Raw genomic sequence first — 19,709 nt, 5'->3', positions numbered from 1 at the left:
TCCCGGTTTGGGGCAGCCCCATCGCTGCAGGGCCGCTGTGGGAGCGGGGTTTTTCGGGATCACTGCGGGCTGGAGGGTGAGGCACCCGCAATTGCTGTGTTGTAATCAATGGTAATTAGGTGGAGTGACAGGCGTTTTAGTGGTAAAGGCTCCTTAGAGTGAAGTGCTGTCGCTGTGAGTAGTGGTTATGGATAACATAAACAAGTCCAGTTGCAGGTGGTGTGCTTTGTTAGTTTTAATTGCAGTATTTGTATTGCGTTTTCACTGGGATGTCTCCTGGCAGCACAGGAGATGCTTTTGTGATACAGAGGAAGTGCTTCATTCAAGGGAGGCTTGGATGCCTCTGCAGCAAAAGCCCAGTCCAAATCCTGACTTACTTTGCAGACATCCAGCCAGTTTAGCAGTTGTTTTCTAAAGGCCAAGGGCTCTTATTTCTGTTAGGAGAGTCAGTGTATAAATTTGGTTATTGAGCAAGTCTATGTATTGAATACTTTTTTTTTTTTTAAGGAGAATTTTGTTATTATCGTGTTAGTGTCTTCAGCTGAATGAGTACTTGAGATTTACTTTTTCCCCCTCTCACTGCAACCTGTGCAAAAGCTGTAACAGTTTTTATAGAGGTACTTGCTGTATCATCATAACAAGGCAGTTTGAGAGAATGTTCCCATACTCTGGCTGTGAAATTGTTGAGGCAAAACATCCAGGGAACTCTTATTCTTAAAACCTCTTCTGTGCTGATAGAAGTGGGATTATGTGACAGAGATCTGTATCTCTGGCCACCTGATATTGTGATTGAGTGAAGGCTTTAACTCTGCTTTTCTGTCTGTCTCAGGTCATCTTTAGTTTGTGAAGGTGCTTGTTCATATCTCTGGTTGGGGAGTGTCCTGAAATGCAAAGTTTGGATCTAACTAGGGAGGAGACTTCAATAAACTCACCAGATAAATTAAAATGGTATAAATTAAATTGTGCTTGGACTATTGAGATTAAACCACGTGAGTCTTATGAGTAATTTAACTTTGATTACACATACAGGGGTAAAAAGAGAACAACAGAGATTTAAGTATTGAGTAGCCTGGTTTTGTATAGAATTGGTCCTCCAACAGCTTTTTGATGTTGCACAGATGCTGCTGTTGTGACAGGGAACTTGATGTCACAGTTTCGACCTGTGTTTACTGAAGGCTGGGGAGAAGGAAATCACCTAAAGATATAATTGGAATTATTTCTAATTATGGAATCATGCTCAGTAATTGCAGCATTCATTAGCAATGCTGCAGCTGACACGTTGAGTAAGACCTGGAAATCCTTTACTGTAGAAATTCTATATGATAATGTGAAGAGTTAGGGATAAAATGCACTAAAATCTCCCAGCAGTTGCTAGGAGAATCATGCCTGGAGTGAAGCATTGCAAATGCCAGGAGAGCTCGTGATCATTGGAGCAGGTGGTAAAAGGAGTTTGTGGAAAAGGAACGTGCAAGTTCTGTTCAGTGAAGCCATATTTGGAGAAGAATTTGCTTTCCAGGCTGTGCAGGACACAGAGGGGGAGTTTTGCTTTAAAAGTAAGGCCGGAGGGCAAGGCATTAAACTTGGAAATAAATTAATCTTATTTTCCATGTTGCCACAGCTCCCCATCCATCATTCTCTCTCACTTTCTCCAAGTGAATGTTCTTTGTTCCCACATCTCCAAAGTTTCTCAGGAACTTGATTTCTGAAAGGAACTTGTAACCACACTTTAGATTCCACTGGGGTAGTAGAGTTTCAATCTTGTGTTCCAGCTTTTTCAGATTTAACTTTCACTTTTCTTTGCTCATTAAGCTGTCACACTGACAATCAGAAATTAATTGATTAGCTAATTATTACAGTTAACTCTGCAGAGTTAACTGGGTGAGAAACTTCTGTTTCTACCTTGGCTTTTAGATGGTTCATTGGATTGTGTGACTTTTTATTTAAGCTGGATTTGCTGATGGAATTGGAATGTTACAATCTTCACATCTTGAGTTTTGACTCCAAGAGTGGGCTGAACTTTAAAAAGCACTTAATGCTGGTAGGATTAATTTTAAATGCATAGAATAATTAGAATAAATCCATTTATTCCTTCCTGAGCTGACTTTCTGGTATTTTGGGCGGAGTTTTTTTCACCAGCTGTTGGTATTTCCAAGTCTTGCTTTTAAGCCAGATCTGGGATTGGCACAAAAAGAAGAACAGAAATGTAAAGACTGCCAGCATGCAGAGGGAGGAGCACAGAAAATCTCCTATCAGAGCCTGACTCATGCAGAAGATTATGTTGGAGAGATACCTTCCCAGTATCCCTTACCCAAAACATGAATGGTCAGCATATTTCAAGTTTTTATCAAGGAGAAAGTTCATGAAATAGTTTAAAAATAAAAACTGTTAAGGAGTGGCTAATAAGGGCAGGTGTTAGGGCAATACCTAACATTTCCTTTGGCAGTGGCTGCATTTATTTGAAATTAATTGCTGTCTTATATTTGAGAATAATTAAGTGGCAAGAATGGCTTTATTTATAATGAAACAGACTAATAGCAGTTCCTGAAAAATATTTTTGGTCTTGCTGTAGTTTCACAGAGGGAATTAAAGTAATAAAACACATTTCAAGTCATACAGGTCATGCTACAGCTTGAAATAAAATGTGACCTTTAAGTAGTAATGCAGAGACCCAGAGCCTTTGGCTTTGGTCTTTTGCATGCTCTGAGAGCTTTTGGGGTCTTCTAATACATTTCTGCTTTCTGTCTTGGTGAATTGGAGGTTCCTGCAGGGCAAATTAGTGGTTTTGAAGGAGGTTTTGTAGCCTGGCATGCATTAATTAATGCTGTACCCACTGTGACAGAGCCTCAAGACAGCAGCACAGACGAGCAAAGGGCACGTGTCGTGTGTATCTGTAGCAATATTTGCAGCTGCGTCAGTGAAGAGGTTTGGCAATAGTCAGTATTGATCTTTAGCTGATTGTTGAAGTAGTTCTAGAGTCAAAATAGCATTTTGAGAATCTGGATGGAATTGATATTTTAGGAATTCCCTGTTGTGAACTTTATGCTCGTGGGCAAGGTCTTGGATTGGTGTCTTGTGTTTGAGGCACTCTGAAAAGTTCTGAAGAAGTCTGATGTGACAGAATGGTTTGGGTTGGGAGGGACCTTCAAGTTCATCTTGTTCCAGCTCCCGTGCCATGGGCAGGGACACCTTCCTCAAGACCAAGCTGCCTGTCCACCTTGTGTTTTCTAGTGGATGCACCAAAATACTCACCTGGTAGTTCCTGAAAATGCCTGTTACATTTGGTGTGTGTTGTGGGCAGGTCTGAAAGGGTGGCCTGTGACAGGTGTAGCATTATTGTGTGGTTCTGCTCACATTCAGAAATCACTTTAAACAGTGAATTTACACCTCTCGTGTTCTGTTTGCTTGCTTTGCCGTCAGAGCTGTGGAGATTGTGCTGGTGTAGAGCTCATTCCTCTGCAGAGTGGGTGTGAATTGCTCTAAGAACTGCGGATAAAACTGCCCCGTGCTGGTTTTTCACAGAGCACACCTTGCTAGAACTGTTCTGGTGCATCTTTATCAAGTTGACAAGAACAACCCCATTGTCCAAGGAAATGGCACATGGAGAAAACTTCCCAGACCTCCCTAACCTGATGTTTAACCAGGTTCCCACTGAGCTCTGTTGTGGAGCAGTTCTGTAAACTTGTCTGTCAAGTTTGCTTAATTCCAGGTGAAGAACACTATGTAGCAGTCATCATTTATATTAATAATAATAAATTCCTGATATCCCAGGATTTTTTTTATTGCTGTACCTGCAGATAAATATTCAGGTATGTTTGAGGTTTTCAGCTGCCAGTGTTAGTGACTGATACAAGGTGTTAGGAGGTGTAACAGGGCTTCTTCAGTGATTCTGGATTCACTGGGTTTGCTGTCTGAGGGAAGCTTGGAAGATCTCTGGTTTGGAATTGGGCAGGGAGAAATTGGAGGAGACAAATTCAGCGCCACAGGGGAAGGGAGGGAGACCCACAGTCACTCCTCTGCTGAAGGGAAACCCTGCCCTGGGAGCCAAGGTTCTCTGTCCCTTGTCCCCAGCTGGGCTGGCACTGTGCAAACAGGAGCCAGGACTGGCACAGCATGGGGAGGCAGGGAGCAGAGGCTTAGGGTGTGGGCAGGGAGGATTCAGAGCTTATTCCATGTGCAGCAGAGGGAAGGTGTTTCAGGAATGCTGGTAGAAACCAGCTTTGAGTTTTAAAGTTGCTCTTAAAGCGGCAGAAGCTGATAACTCAAGTGGGGTTTTTTTCCCCATCTTTCTAGTAGAAATTGGATGATTTAATACTGCTACAACCCTTAGTGACTGAGGCACATCATTTACAATACACAGCAGTGCCCTTGCTATGGGAATCTTATTTTCCATCCTTACAGTGCTCACACAAACATGTTTATTTTTGCTTTTCATATATATATAATTTCCAGCTTGTCTGGAATTCACAATAGGGCTAAGAATTCTTTTGCCTGGTGCAAAGTAAATTTAACAAAGTGCCTTTAATTCAAACTTGGGCTTCCTTTATGGTAGCTTAATAGAAAAGATTATGTAGAAGGAATCAGTGCTGTTGGCTTGTAGCTTGAATAGCCAGTACCTCTGTAAATGCTGCTATGAAATAATTATCCACTGTCTGCTTAAGATTTTGCTGATCTAGACACAGATTTTTCACAGACTGTTTCTGAAGTAGAGCTGGAGGATATATAGAACAAAATCTCATTTGGTTATGCTAAATACTGCTGATAGATTTCAACGTGAAATTAAGTGTATCAACATTTTGGAGCACTCCTGGCAGATTTACAAATGGCAATTTTTAATCTTCTTTCTTGTGGCTTCTAATTGAAGGCTTTTATTTCATTTATTAAAACTGTTTGAATGGCCTTGAAACCATCAATTAGGTTTAATCCAAAATCCTCTAGTGAAGCTGGAAAGAAGTTGCAACCAAAGTTTCTTAACATGCTCCAGATCCTTTGACCTTTATATGAGCTTTTCACTGAAAGCAGGGTGTGAGCTCTGCTCCCCTCTGAGAACTTTCACTCTGGTCCAGAACTTATCTCAGGAGTCCAGTGGTGCTTAAGGAAATGTGCCCATCACTTGTCAAGTGAAGCCTTTTTTTTCTTTTTAGAAAATCAGATTTATTGTTTCCTTGGGGTTACAAAGTGGTAAGGGGTTCTTGCTGTTGATAACAAAATAATGCTCATGGGATGATAAATAATCCTGAAATGAGAGGCTTTTAGTAACCTCCTGCTACCCAGAAAAACCCCCTAACTTGAGTTCTTTTCTTGCAGTTTTCTGAGTACAGAATTTTTAAAATTGTTTGCCCTTTTCATTGCACCAAACCCAACACCTGAGAGAGAGAATTGTGTTGGCAAAGCTGCTGCTGCACAAATGCAGAGATGTTGGATCAGACATGCCTTGGAATAATCTGGTTCCCTGAAGGATTTGATTGAATTTTCTAACATTCCTTAAGGACACTGGAATGTGACCTGGGAATTGTGTGCTTTGTTCAAGGCATCTGCTGCTGGGCCTGCCCTCATCCAGTACAGTTCTTTCCATGTTCAAATGAATTTCCAGGGGTTAGTTCAGTTCTGGGCATAAAAACTAAGGGGGTTACCAGGTGAAATTGAGGGGATGTGGTTCTGGTCATCACCAGGGGTGGTTGTTGAGGTCAAAAGTGCTCACAAAGCATCTGGTCCATCCTGGAAGGCTTCAGGGGTGGCTGCCAAGTGTTGGTGCAGGTGAAACCCCAGTTCAGAAGTTTAAGCTGATCCTTAGTGGGAGGCCAAGGAAAGCATCTCGGGGAATGATGTCTATGGCAAAACTGTTTAAAACATCTGCAGGTAACTGTCAGAGCTGGGGCTTGGCTACAAAAACACTCCAGCATTTCTTACCGGGACTGCATGGGACCCTAATCCAGCTCCTGGCTAAATAGACACTTTTTGTTTTGTTTGTTTGACTTGGTGTGTTTGGCAGGCTTGGAATTCTGCTGCTTTTTGAGCCAATGCTGATAACTCATAGCTTTTAACTTGTTAAACTGGAAGGTTGTTTGCTTGTCTTCTAAAATACTTGAGATGCTGGGGGACTAAATGAGGTTCTTGGGTTCCCTTTTAGCATTTTCTCTGCTAAATTATGCTAAAATGTTTCAAGTGTGTCCCCTAATATGCTGCTCTGGAACACAGAGGATGTTCATAATTGTGCAAAAGAGTTTTAAATTATTTAAAAGTGTAAGATTTTATTGGAGGTCTGTCACTTGTGGATTACAGTGACCTCAGTTCTTTTATTCTTCCTGTTAAGAAGTAGCAATTGCACACAAATACCGCTTTAAACTTCTAAAAATGCAACAGTGCTGAGCTTTGAGAAGTACCTCAAACCAAAAGGGACATTGTTTAGAGGGTGGATAATAACTTAAAATAAGATAGTGCACATTGGACTGAAAATCACTGTAGTGCTCCATTTTAGATGTTGGGAAAGTAGATGAAACACTTTATTTCTTGAATCATTATTTAACTTTTTAAAGAACATTCAGAGTTGTACATGCAGATAGGGAGGGAAATTAAGTTACAAAGATGTCTTAAAGGTCTGTTCCTTGTAGTTAGTTCAGATTGCTTTTTATTTTTTAATAGGAGTGAAACTTGGGTGTGGTGAAAGTGGGTTTGGCTCATGTGTTTGTCAGAGTGCTCTGAGTCACCTCGAGTGACTTCGACCTGGATCTCAGCGCGGAACTCCTGATCCTCAGGGATGGGAGCCACCAGTCAGTACCAGGAAAAACTTGGTGAAATTGGGCTGTGCTTTTATCTTGCTGTGCAAGCAGCTCTGTAATTACTGCAGGTCGTTTTGTTTAGCATTCTGTATCCAAAAAAAAATTGATGCGAGTTAATAACACTTCTTGTAAATTAGGTTTTTTTGTAAAAGGCAGATTACATGAAAGACTTCTGTGTTTATTTTTTGAAGCTTATCGTGCTGTTAGGACTTTATTCTTGCTATTTGTTTGCCATATTATTTTAGACTTTCAAAGTTCTCATAAATCAGGCAATTCACACCTGAGTTGGGTGTGAAAAGGAACATTATCTACTCACTGTTTATCCTTCCTCCACTTGCAAAAGTTCCTGGTTCATTGTGGGTTTTACAACCTTAATAAAATTAGGACACGATTTAGACTTTTCAGTAGGGAAATGAGATGGGAAAGGGAGTATACAAAGTAAATATATCAAGTTTAAATACTTTGCTTTTCAGTTTGATGCAGAACACTTGCTCCCACTCCAAACCTTATAAGGCTGGGGAAAAGTGCTCCATGTTAAACCCCAAGCTGCTTAGCTGTCTCCAAGTGTGTGGAATAAGATGTGAGATTAGACCTGGACTGCATGGGCTGAAATTTAATACTTGATGTCCTCAAAGCTGCTACAAGGCCAACAAGACACTTAATGAACTCTTGCATGTGGAAAAAGCTTTCCCTGTGCTCTGACCTTGCAGCTCTGCACAGATCACTCCGGGACTCTGACTCTCAGGAAGGGCTGGAACTCGTTATCCTTCCACCAGCAACATTTTATTCTCTTGCAGAATAACTGCAGGGTCAGCTTCTGTAAAAGGAAATTTCTGATATTTTAAGCTCGAGTTTGCTCTCAGACACCACAGGATGTGCTGAGCATCAGAGGTGAGAGCACTCACACAGGGGAGGGATTCAGCATCCCGCAGTTATTTGGAGTTAGGATGATGCTGAACCTTTGCACAGTTTGGGTTGTGCAGGAAAGCCTGAGTGTGTTCAAATCACTTTAATGTCACCCTGCAAAGAATTCTCACTTGGAGACCAGAACAAGAAACTGAACCTGTGGATGGCAAGCTGAAGCATCTGTAAATGTAGTAATACAGAAAAATAAATATAGACTATTAAATGTAAAAATGATAATTCCTTTAATATATCTGTGTGGCTCTTTAATTTGGCCTTTGCAAATTGGACAGCACAAGACAATTGTTGCATGTGCTGTGACCATCTTATCAAAGGAAGGCTAAAAAATTAACAGTTCTCACTTAAAATCCAGATAGCATTCAAGGTGTGGGAGGAAAATTTGTCATAACTGAGATTCTTTGTAATTCTTTGTAATCCCATAGCCTCAGAGTTGTCCTGGGATGAGAGCAGGGAGCCAGGCAGTTCTGCACTGCTCTTCCCTGCAACTCCATGTCTGGCAGCTCTGGGATGCTGAGACTCTGTCCCTTGGAAAAGCACTGTCTGTGCTGCCTTGAAGCTTAATTTTGTCACAGAAGTTCCACTTTTAAAAGATTTGAGACCAAACTAGCTGAAAGTATGTTTAATTTTTGACTGTTTATACAGTAAATCTGCTTTCTAGGAATTGGGACCTGCTGGGTTTCTTGGGGAGAAGAGCACAAGAGTATTAATAGTGAATTCAGACTTAGTCTGCAATTAAAATTATGAGTTTAAATGCGTTTAGCACAGATGGCTGTGAGACTAGAAAGTATTTTGGAGATGATATTAAATTGTCCTTATTGCAGTACCTCTTTCTGTGAGAAGACTGCTTTGTGATGTGGTGGTGGCAGGTCCCAGGTGTAGTGAGTTACATCAGCAACCTTCCTGCCACGTGCAGGGACAAACCTGAGCAGTATCTTGGTCCAGCAGGGCCACTGCCTCTAGGACAAGAAACTTCCTGAAAACTGCATTTTCCTTGGAGTTTTCTGCTGCAGCAGAATGAGGAATGGCACTTTTTACCTTGCTCAGTTAACCTGGTTAATGTGAAGCAATTGTGTGGTGCTTGGCTTGGTGCTCCAAAAATCTGCTGGCAGATATTCCAATGTGCTCTTGTGAGTTAAATTACCTGTTAACTGGAGTAGTAAAATAACTTCATCTTTTCAAGTAACACTAATAAATAGGGTCGTCACTTTGCTTTTACAAATAATGGCATGATCTGCCTTGGGGCATCGAATTAATGGTTTCTGGCACAAATACATTTGCTAATTTAATCTTTCATCCTCCTTCCTCCAGCAGCAGTTTTGTAGGGCTTGTGCTGCTTTCTGCCTTATCACTAGAAAGTTGAAAGTCACTTTGTGGTGGATTCAGGTGTTGGTTCAAAGTGTCACAGTGTGCAAGAGCTCCAACAAACGAGGGCTGGGGATCTTGTGATGGTGCCATCCTCAGCTTGTGTGCTTGACAGATTTGGGTTCCTCCTGAGCTGTTAGACTGAGGAGCAGCTGAGATACAAATTTATGTCCTGATTCTCCTGCTCTGATCCAGCGAGGTGAGCTCTGGCAGAGCTGGAACAAATCCTTACCACTTGTACCATCTTCCCTTGGCTTTGTAGTGACCTTGTGTCCAATTTACTGTGATGCAGAGAGCTGCTAAAGCTGTCAGTGGGGGAAGGAGGTGTTTATTTGACAAAACAGCTCCAAACTACAGCCCTGGGAAGCAGAGGTGCTGTTCAGTGAAATTGCAGCTGTGTGAACTCGGTAGTTCTTGGTGCGTCAAACAGCTTTATTCAGCAAGGTGTGGGATAAAGCTGTGCCCAGTGCTCCCCCTGTTGCAAGCTGCTTGGTTTTCCAGAATTCCACACAGCTCATGGCAGGATGCGTGTCCTTTGCTTTTCCCAGCAGCTCTGAACTGAAAATCTTGTGTAAAACAATAGGTGCCCAAATAAGAGTTAATGAGTTTCCCTGTTTTACAGATGGGGTCGAGGATTCGGTCTCTTGGGTTCCATCTTTGGAAAGGACAGTGCAATAAATCAGTCAAACAGTGTTTTTGGCCTCGTGTTTTATATACTACAAATGCTACTTGGTAAGTATTCTTTCACTTCAGAGCCTAAAGTATAAAGCAGGGCTGTGGTGATGAAGGAGGAGAGCAATATGCATTGCACAATCTGCAAGAAAGCAGATAAATGCTTCCAATTTTATATCTTGGGTTTTTTTAGCACCACTCTAATGATACATGAGTCCAAAGGGCTTAAAAACCCAACTGATATCAAGAATAATTGCATTTTCTCCTGATATGCTATTAATATTACAAGTGTGAAGACAGTTTCTGTGCTGGTATTTTCACTCCAGTATATTTGGCATTGGATTGCATGGTGGAAAAGAGAGGGAATAAAAATGGAATGAGCAGGTTTTGCAGGAGTAATGGAGAGAGCAGGCAAAAAAGTGCATGAAATGTAATGTATATCTATTTATTGGTAACTCTCTGGTTTGCTATAAAGTTGTTAATCTCGACAGAAATAACTTGACCAATAATTTTCCTATAACTCAGGAATATGAGGATGGTTCATACTACACACACTCCTTATCACAGGGCTGTCGGACAGAGCCTTAGATGCTCCCCTCCAAATATCCACTTCTCAACTGTGGTGTTTTAAACAGAGTTCTGTGTAACTGTTGCTGAGTGGCTGAGTTTGAATTCAGTTTTGCTCTGTGTGGAGAGGCATGAGTAACTTTCTCTCTCTTGTTGCAGGTATGACAGCAAGTGCAGTAGCAGCTCTAATCCTCATGACATCCTCCATAGTGTCTGTAGTAGGGTCACTGTACTTGGCATACATTCTGTACTTCGTGCTGAAGGAATTTTGCATTGTCTGCGTGCTCACATATTTGCTGAACTTCATTCTCTTTATCATCAACTACAAACGACTAGTTTATTTGAACGAGGCCTGGAAGAGGCAACTCCAACCCAAACAGGAATAACCCCTGTTGGAACTTTTGACTGACAGTCTGAAGACCCAACTTCCATTAAGTTTATTTTGCAGTAATTTTTTTATTCTCCATATCAGACACTTCCACCTCCCCCCCACCCCCCCCCGAGAATCATAACGGAAATTTTGAATTATAAATTTCAAGGGGCCCCCAGATAATTTCTCTGTGCTAATCTTCAGTTTAAATGTGGTTATGAAAGAAAGCTCTATAACAATCAAAGACAAGCTTTAACTTTACTTTGAAGGAGTTTTTATTTTTTTTATTCTCCATATCAGACCCTTCCACCTCCCCCCCACCCCCCCCCGAGAATCATAACGGAAATTTTGAATTATAAATTTCAAGGGGCCCCCAAATAATTTCTCTGTGCTAATCTTCAGTTTAAATGTGGTTATGAAAGAAAGCTCTATAACAATCAAAGACAAGCTTTAACTTTACTTTGAAGGAGTTTTAGCCACAGCAAAACCTAGACTCTCTCTCTCTCTCTTCCCCTTCCACTTGTGAAGTGGGTAACACTTGCTATAAAATATCCTGTATATAAATTCAGGTATAACAAGATGTGATCATGAAATGAAATACTCTAGACTAGCATCACCATATTTAATGTTGCCATGTTTACAGTATGTGTATTTTTTTTTTTTTTCTTTTTTTCTTTTTTTTCTTTTTTCTTTTTTTTTAGCTGATGGACTTAGATTTGACTAGGACTTATGCTGTAAATAAAATTAGAACTCTTGGTTTCATCCCTGGAGAACTCACTGTCCCATGGGTTTGGTTAGGAGCTGTCAGAGGGTTCAGCTCGGAGTCGACTGACACGAGGGAAGAAGTGACCTCTAAAGAACATGGAGTTGCTGCTCTCACTGTTGTGCTTTCACAAGAATGATGCTTGGGGTTGGTTCCATTTTTTCTTGGTTTTTTTTTCCTTTTTTTTTTTTTTTTTTTTTTTTTTTTTTTTTTTTTTGTCTACAGTAACAAAAATGGAATTAAAGCTGAAACCTGAAGTATGTTGATTAAACGACAACCTCATTAATTTCTGTACAGAACGAAAATAGCTTCATGTGGTCAATGAAAAGCTGATTTGCAGGTTGGGGATTGGTGTATTAAGTGTTCTTTGAAAGGACTCCATTTCCATGCAGAGCTGTTTCATTTTAAGCTGTGGTCAGCCAGCCAGTGTTACTAATGTTTGATGTTCTATGAATGCTGCAGTAATTGCAATTTGCAGTGGAAACCACTGAGTGAGCAGGATAACCAAGCAGTGCACTGAAAAAGCAGTTCCTTAATTGATCTTGGTCAGGATCTTTGGTTTGTGCTATATTGGGAAATGAACTTTAGGCCTGACACACACACATAAGATCTCTTGGAAGGGCAACCTGTTTAATGGGATAAGTAAGTCAATGTGCTCCTGAAAATGAAATGTGATATAGTGCTATCATTGCTCTTTCTAAGAACTAATGGGGGGGGGGGGGAATAAATTTCGGATTTAAACAAAAGGAACAAAATTGTACACGTTGTTTCTGCACTCAGTATTCTAAGGCTGAATGTTAAAAGTGCCTTCTGTCTTCAAATCTTAAACCAAATACTTTGTGTTGAACTTGGCAGGCAGAAGTGTCCTTGCTTTAAAAATGAACAAACAAAATTCCCAGCAAACTTGCTGGGGATAGAAGAGTATTAAGAGATCTGGTTTTAGTTTTTAGACTGAGGACTGGTAGCAGTATTGTTTTCAGTTTAATTTAAAAGGTCGATGTGATTTGGAAAATGAAATACTTGTGTTTCAGACTGTGTGACACTGAGATGTGTGGGTTCAGCTACTTTCTGTAATTGGTGCTGTGCTGCTTCTTGCCCTTGTCAGTTCGAAATATGAAGAATTCCAACTGCATACCCATTTATTTAAAGAACTAATTTAACTACTTTTAGCATTTTCTTTCTCAAACATGAATGTCAGAGAGACACTTCCATTGTAAGTGGATTTTAAACACTAAGGAGAAACTCGACTGTGAAACGAGCAGTGTTTCCGTAGAGCAAAGCAAGTTTTGAGATTGAATTCACAAAAACAATATTTCAATTACTACTGAAGCAATTCTCTGGTTTGTACCAAGGATGTAGGTGGAAACTGCTTTTCTGTATAGAGTTCTGTGGTATGAGTAACATCTGTTGCATGTAACACTAAATGATTTGTCCCTCGTCTGACAGTTTTAGCCAACAATTCATTAAATGAGTTTTGTATTGACAAGAGTATAGTTAAAGCTTGTCTTGCTGTTTAGTTCTGTCTCTCAAATGCCTTCTGCTTTGATATCAAGGGGAATGAATGACGTTGAATTGGTCCCTCAAGGCTTGGCTTTGTTCTCTCCCAAGCCTTGAGGCAGTATCAGTGTTTAATGTGTTGTATAGATTTTATTTTGATGCATTCCTGTGATCTACACTAAAGGCATCTTTTTTTTCATCTGAGGAAGAGGTGAACATGTGCTGCCTGAAAGTTGCTCCTATCTCAGAGCAAGCAGCCATGGAGACAAGTCTAATCCGTGAGTACTTGGTCCAATTTTTGGGAAAAAAAGAGGAAAAAAAGCCCCATCAGCTGAAAGTATTGGTGTTGACTTAACTTCACTGTGTCTTGTGCTTGTTTGTGTGGGCATAGTCTGTTCATTCAGTTTTAGTAAAAATGTTTAGGGCCAGATTTTCAGCAGTGGTGTCTGCAGTCCTTGTTTGTGTGCACGTAGGGATCAAATGGAGCTGGAGCTCGGGCTCTGGGAGAATTTGCAGCTACACTTGTGCACGAACTTGCAAATCTGATCCTTAATTGCAAACTCTCTTGTCTCGTGTGCTTTCCTTGCAGTTACTTTTTACTGGAAGTGATTTGCTAGAAATGGCCCTGATTTCTTCTATTTCTCTCTTGTGCTTCAGAAATGCAGTTGGCCTGAATAAAGGGCAGAATAATCTTAGCAGGAGAAATTTGGACCTTTCTGCTTCCAGTTCTTTGGACTCTTTCCTTGTTGCTCCCAATGATAGAAACAGCATCTTTCTTCCAGTAAAATGGGTTGTGATGTAAATCAGGAGTGCAGCTGTGCCCCCCTGCCTATCCCAGCCAAAACGTGGTGGCAAATGTGTGCTTGATCCTGGTTTCACCCTTACAAATCCAAAGGCAAATCCTAAAAATTCTCAAGGATGCAGGAGTTTGGGTAAAGGCAGGTAAATGGTACTTGGGCTGGCAGTGGACAGGGGGGTGTTACAGAGATCCTCCTTGGGGTTTCAACACTCACTAGAATGGAGGGGATAAAATTCACAGTATCCAAACAGTGGTTCTGAATTTGGGCTCTTCCTGCCCCTCTTTGGCTCTCTCAGAATCCCAGAATTCCCTTGGGATCACAGAATATTCTGAGTTGGAAGTTCCATGGCGAGGGGCGGACTGGAAAGGCAAAAAAACCCTCATCCCAAAACCTGCTTAGGAATTAAACATTCCTGAAATCCTCTTACTGTAAGGTACTTGCTACTCTTTAAGGCCAACAAAGCATTTGAGTCTCATGGAGGAAATGAATATTCTTGGAAATTTCTTCCTGTAAAACATTCCTGACCACCTTCGAGATCTGAAGTGATAACAAATCTCTGGTGAGGAGGTTTCTGAATGCTGTAGTTTGCATTTATCTGCTGCTGTACAGAGTCTCTCAGTTGTTCCAGGAGGTTGGTGAGGTGCTTCAGGCAGCACTCTGCTCCTAATTTATGTGGGCTAAAGTCAGAGATTGGCTGGCTTTGGTTCTGCCAATGTTGTTTAAACTGGTCTAGAAAAGATGAAGTATTCTGTTACCATACAACTGTATTAAGCATGGCCTAAATATTAGGTGTTTGTTCTGTATAGTATGTTCCATCAACTATTTATTCCCAGTGCTTTAAACTCCAAACACCCATTTAAAATGCAGTCATTGGGCAGATGCTCCTTTTCTCAATACAGGCTGAGAGATTCTCTATTGGAGGTTTAGGATACAATTTTGCTAACAGGTAAAAAAAACATGTAAATATGTACGAATTCTATTTGTTGCACATAACTTTTTTGGTATAAAAAACAAAACAAAACAACAAAAATAAATGTAGGAATTACCTGTGGATGTCTTGCTGCAATCATTCTTATGCTGCATTCATGCAGTCCAAACATAAGAGCTTGAATGAACCCAACCAGAGGCCTTTTTGGACTCAGTCTGAGCCTTAGAAACTGTTTTTAATGTCAGTACTGTAATTCTGTTTCTAGAAATCGTACTAAGTCGTGTGGTTTTTTTCCCCAAGACATTGTGTGTGCTTAGCAGTAGAACAGTTAAAGCACTTGATCCCCCCCAGGTCCCAGTTTTCCCAGTAGAATTCCTGCAGCTTTGTGTCTGGCTGAGCGTTGTGTGTAAAGGCTGAGCAGCATTGACTTGAGGCTTTCACTGTTTACAGTTCTTTAAGCAAAAAAGATCCCCCAGCATTGTGATTTTTATCACTTTCTGCTTTATTGGGTCTGTGGGGCCACTCAAAGCCAGTCCCACAGACCACAAAATACCTGGGAACTGCTGGATGTGTCCCTGGATTTGGGGAGGGAGCTGCTGTGCAGGGTTGGGTTTGTGATTGCACTGAGCTGTTGAGAACAAGCAGGAATTAACCCTCCAATGTGTGCTCAGATTTTGGGGGGCTGAGCTGAGCCCTGGTTTGTAAGGAGTGAACGATGTCAAATCCTCATCTGCGTTTTGGTCAGGTCTGTTGAAATTGGGGAAGAAAATGAGTTTTTAAAGGATGATGTCTAGAGATGGAGAAGTTGAAATGACTTTCAAACACTGCTAGTGGGCTTAAATATGGTAATTGTTTACACCATGGTGTGTTTGAACAAGTGTCTTTTAACTGTGCATAGAGTTTTATATTCTGGGGGTTTAGTTCTAGAGAAAATCTAGGCCTAGCACAGTGTGAGGAATTCTGTAGTGTGTTCTTTCTTTTCCCTTCAAAAGACAAGAAAAATTGTTGTGGAGTCTGCAGTGAACATCTGTGTCCTTATTCTGCTGGGGCAGGGTGGAAGGTGGTGTTGGTTCCTTGGTCTACCACCTCTAAAGGGAACAGAATTTGGCCACCACACAACAGAAAAGCAAATATTTTCTTTATATGGTCAGATTTTGGTCACTTCCCTGAGACACTCACACCAGAGCCAGCTGCAGAACAGGGAGTCATGGCAACAGTTTCACCCAGAATTTGTGAATTCCAGTAATCAAACTCCATGATTTTAACTTGCCAAATGCATTGGGCAGCCTCTGATTTTGTTGCTCTGCTCCTCGAGATGGCTGCTTTTGGGACATCACTGGCAAGTTTGCAGACTAAATATTCTGAGTTTTTCTATGTGGTGGTGTGATCCCTGACAGTCTAAAGCCTGTTTTTTAGCCTGGCCTGAGGCTGGTGTGCAGCCCTAAAGGGAGATCACTGAAGCAGCACCTGAATCTACACCTGGCCCTACCCCAGAGGGCTTCAGGCCACTCTCTGAAAGGTTCAGAGCAGAATTTCCCTCTGGGCTGCTCTTCCTGTGGTGACATTTAATATGAAGGAAGCCCTTCCACGCTGGAAGGGCTCTGACAGTGGCACTGTTAGGCACAGTTCATGTCTAATAGTGGCAGTTTTGGTACTGTAAAATAAATAGATTTAAAGCTGAGTTGATGTAGTCCCTCCCTCTCTAACATATCCCACCTTGCTGCTGGAATAGGAATTCCAAACTGTGTGTTGGAGTATGTTGGGTGGTTCATGCCCTTCCTGCCTGCTGGGAATGCTCAGGATTTCTCACACACCCATCCTGTCAGGCCAGAGCAGCTGCACAAACTGTGCTCCTCTGCAATCCTGTGCACAGTTTGCTGGGATCTCAGTAGTGTTAACTGTTAGGGGAGTTTAACTGGAAAACCTCATCTGCATTAGTGGGATGTGATGTTCATTTAGAGTTACTTAGATTTTTAAGTTCAGTATTGATTTGTATCATGTAATATTTGTAATTTTTTTGCCATAAACAGATACCTCAGTCAGGATCTCTTAACTTCAGCTCCTTGAAAGTGAGTATTTGTTTTCCTACCTGGAAACAGGAAGCCTACAGACATGGCTGAGCAGAGGGAACAAAAGTTTCTGATCTGCTTTGCATCACAGTAACTTCTTCAGGTGGACTAGAAATCGCATTGGACTTGCAAGACTTGAGTCAGGCATAAAACTTATTTAAACAGAAATTTAATAACAAGTTCAACATAATCCTTGTTTTCATTTTAGAAAGAGGGAATGTGATGTTATTACAGGAGGAAGACAGCTTGATTCATTTGCAATCTTCCAGTATCTGTCTCTAAGAACAAATGCAGCTGCTTTGGGCTGGCGTTGGCGGGTGAAGATTCCTTTCTTGTTCCCCAAAACTCGTGTGGTCCCTGCAGAGAGGTTATAAAATACATAAAATGAGCTCTTTCAGGCCCTGCTCTGAGCTGTTACAATGTAGGCACTAAATCAGGCCAGGTGGGAGAGACCTATGCACTTTCTTTCCACACAGTCAGGTACAACAGGGAGCCTTGGCAGGATTCATGGATGTGACAGAGCAATCCAGCTGCAATTCCTTGTATTTACAGCTGGTGAGCTGTGACACTTAACTGGGGTGTGCCCATTGATCAGTACTGTATCTACAATAGATTGGCTCCACCTTCAGATTGGATGGAGGAAATGGTGATGACTATTTACTGTCCTTTGTCGTGTCTAGATCCTTTTCCTGCCTGTTTTAATTTTCATAGGAGAGTAGAAAAAAGGATTGAAACAAGTAGAGAGACTGGAACTGCATCTGTGTGTAACCTTGTCTACATTTTCTCAGTCCTGTTTGAAGCTGATGCTGCTTTTCTGACCACTGCCATCACTGAGCTTTCTAATACCTGTCCTGGTGCTCTGCAGAGTATTTTAGTGGTGTTGCTTCCTAACACTGCTCACCACCCCAACTCACTGCAGGTGGCACAAACAGAACAGGTTCCTTCCCAGATCTGAGTTGGGATTGTTGAATTTCTGTGTGACTGCACTGTAAATTAAGGAATTTCCCTTCCTTTGTGACTGCACTTAGCTATTAATAATGGGTGGAGTGTCATGGTAAGACAGCTGTGTGCCAGTGTGGCATCTGCTCCTCTACCAAGTTAATTTAGGTTATTTAAGGTGCTCTGTTCCCAGGGCAGTTGTAGGTGACACAAGAAGCAAGTGAGATGTCCCTAACCACTGACTGAAGCTCTGAATTGAGGGTGGCAATCTGGGTCTCTCACAAGCTTCCCTTGTGCATTGTCTCATGTTCCTGGGAGCATCTCTGAGGTGGGACAGGCAGGAGAAAAGGATGAACTCAGTACAGACAGGACCTTCTCTCTTGGCTCTGGTCATGCTGGATTTTGTGACAAAACCAGCTGTGCTCTGTCCTGGTAAACAGAGGGCCTTTTATCCTACCCTCCAGCACAATATTTGGTGTGGCATAAACCACTAAACTCCCAGGGAGGATGGAGAGTTGTGTAGAATATAAATAAAAGCTTACCTTGACTGGTCATGAAATCAGCAAAATTCCAGATGAGCTCCCCAATCACGTACTCCTTCCTCTTCTTGTCAAACACTGCGTGGTACTCCCTGAGCATGGCCTTCTGGTACTCCTCAGTGAACATCAGGGGGGGATCCTACAGCCAGGGACAACAGGATGAGGGGACAGTTAATCCCAGCAAAGGCATTCCCACTTACTGAGAAACTATTCCTGAAGAGAAACTCTCTGGTTGCTTGGTCTTCTGATTGCTGCTGCATTAACAGTGGCTGTTGTGACAATTAGCAAACACAAAATTCCAGGTATTCCCAGGGGGAATTCCTGTGGTGGCCTTTGCCACAAAGGGACAGGAGTGCCTCCCCCTCCTGCACGGGACAGCACCACAAACATCCATTCTCCAGGGTTTGCTTTCATTGAAGCATCTCCTACCACTGCCAAAGGACAGATTTTGGAGTCCTCTTTAGGCAAAGCTCACTGATTTTGGTGGAGCAGGGTCACAATCCTGGAGCCTTTTGGACACTCCCAGCTGAAGCATCTCACAACAAAGCCAGGCCCAGTGGTGCCACCCTCTCTCAGTTAAATTTTGTTGCCCTCTAAGAGCTTTTTCCATCTGGGGAACACCACAACACTCACGCTATGAAGTCCAGGCACTGAGTCTGCTCCATATTCACTCTGGATAATGGGTTTTTGGTAGGTTTTATACCAGTTCTCAAACTGGGCTGTGAGTTGGAGTGGAATCACTTCCAGGTGGCCTGGGTCGTGATACCAGGAGAAGTAGCTGTTCACACAAATCACATCCACGTAGGGAGCCTGCAGGACACAAGGTGAGAGTGTTTTGGCATAGACTTCAACCTTCTCTTGCAAACTTAAATCCTCCTTTGGGTTCATTTAATGGAATCCAGGTTTATTACACGTAGAATGAAGTGTTTCCCCCATCACTCAGACCCTCCAAACATCATATCTTCCCCAGAAAAAAAAAAGCAGGATAAATTTAATAAGCTAACAACATTAAGTTGGCATTTTCCTTACAGATTAGGAAGTCACAGCAAAGAGTTAGACAAGATCAACACATTTCATTCTCAGGTTTGTTAGAAGTTTTTTTGTTTCCAAGATGTCTCTGGCTTGCTGGTACATTTAGATGTACTTTTTTTTTTTTTTTTTTGAGTATTGGAATGTGATTATCAAGTGAGTGGTCAAATATTTTGACTAGCAACTAAATTTTGTGCATCAATGGTGCAATACTAAGACTAAAGCATTCTGCAAGTTATTTGCCATTTCTACCACATGGACAGTGTGATAAAAGGGCACAAAGCCCCCTCAAGATAAAGTGATGTTGTATGTAACTTGTTCAATGTTCTCTTAACATGTTTTGTAATAAAAAGAAAAAAAAAAAGTTCTAATATCACATCAGTGTATGAGACATCTGTTCTTTGGGTTGGTTTGCCTGTGCTGCTCGAGTTGGGCAGAGTGGGAATGGGGTATCCAAAAGCAGATTCCTCCTGG

The 19,709-nt window shown here is 41.6% G+C and overlaps 2 protein-coding genes across 2 annotated transcripts in view; one reads left to right on the top strand and one right to left on the bottom strand.

The window, feature by feature from the left end:
* The first annotated feature begins 5,819 nt into the window (after window positions 1-5,819).
* Window positions 5,820-10,802, top strand: VKORC1L1 (vitamin K epoxide reductase complex subunit 1 like 1). Its single transcript, XM_008640348.2, has 3 exons — window positions 5,820-5,856; window positions 9,669-9,794; window positions 10,461-10,802. Exons 1-3 carry the CDS (start codon window positions 5,820-5,822, stop codon window positions 10,685-10,687), a joined length of 390 nt encoding a protein of 129 aa, XP_008638570.2. The 3' UTR covers window positions 10,688-10,802.
* A 6,078-nt stretch (window positions 10,803-16,880) lies between these two features.
* Window positions 16,881-19,709, bottom strand: part of GUSB (glucuronidase beta) — a 9,978-nt gene continuing 7,149 nt past the window's right edge. Inside the window, exons 9-11 of the mRNA XM_017743007.1 lie at window positions 18,840-19,016; window positions 18,210-18,345; window positions 16,881-17,085 (exon numbers count right to left, since the gene is read on the bottom strand). Coding sequence (XP_017598496.1) covers window positions 16,928-17,085; window positions 18,210-18,345; window positions 18,840-19,016 — 471 coding nt within the window. The 3' untranslated portion in view covers window positions 16,881-16,927. The remainder of the gene's footprint in view (window positions 17,086-18,209; window positions 18,346-18,839; window positions 19,017-19,709) is intronic.

The sequence above is a fragment of the Corvus brachyrhynchos genome, unplaced genomic scaffold (assembly GCF_000691975.1).
Source record: "Corvus brachyrhynchos isolate BGI_N302 unplaced genomic scaffold, ASM69197v1 scaffold99, whole genome shotgun sequence".
Lineage (NCBI taxonomy): Eukaryota > Metazoa > Chordata > Aves > Passeriformes > Corvidae > Corvus > Corvus brachyrhynchos.
The sequence above is the reverse complement of the archived record's forward strand: the minus strand, read 5'-3'. Positions and strand labels throughout refer to the sequence as shown.

Bases quoted from the DNA above. Each gene is read 5' to 3' on its own strand.
- VKORC1L1 (XM_008640348.2), top strand. From the start codon at position 5,820: ATGATGTCTATGGCAAAACTGTTTAAAACATCTGCAG. The intron at 5,857-9,668 runs GTAACTGTCAGA...AGAGTTAATGAG, and splicing joins ACTGTTTAAAACATCTGCAG to TTTCCCTGTTTTACAGATGG. The intron at 9,795-10,460 runs GTAAGTATTCTT...CTCTTGTTGCAG, and splicing joins TATACTACAAATGCTACTTG to GTATGACAGCAAGTGCAGTA.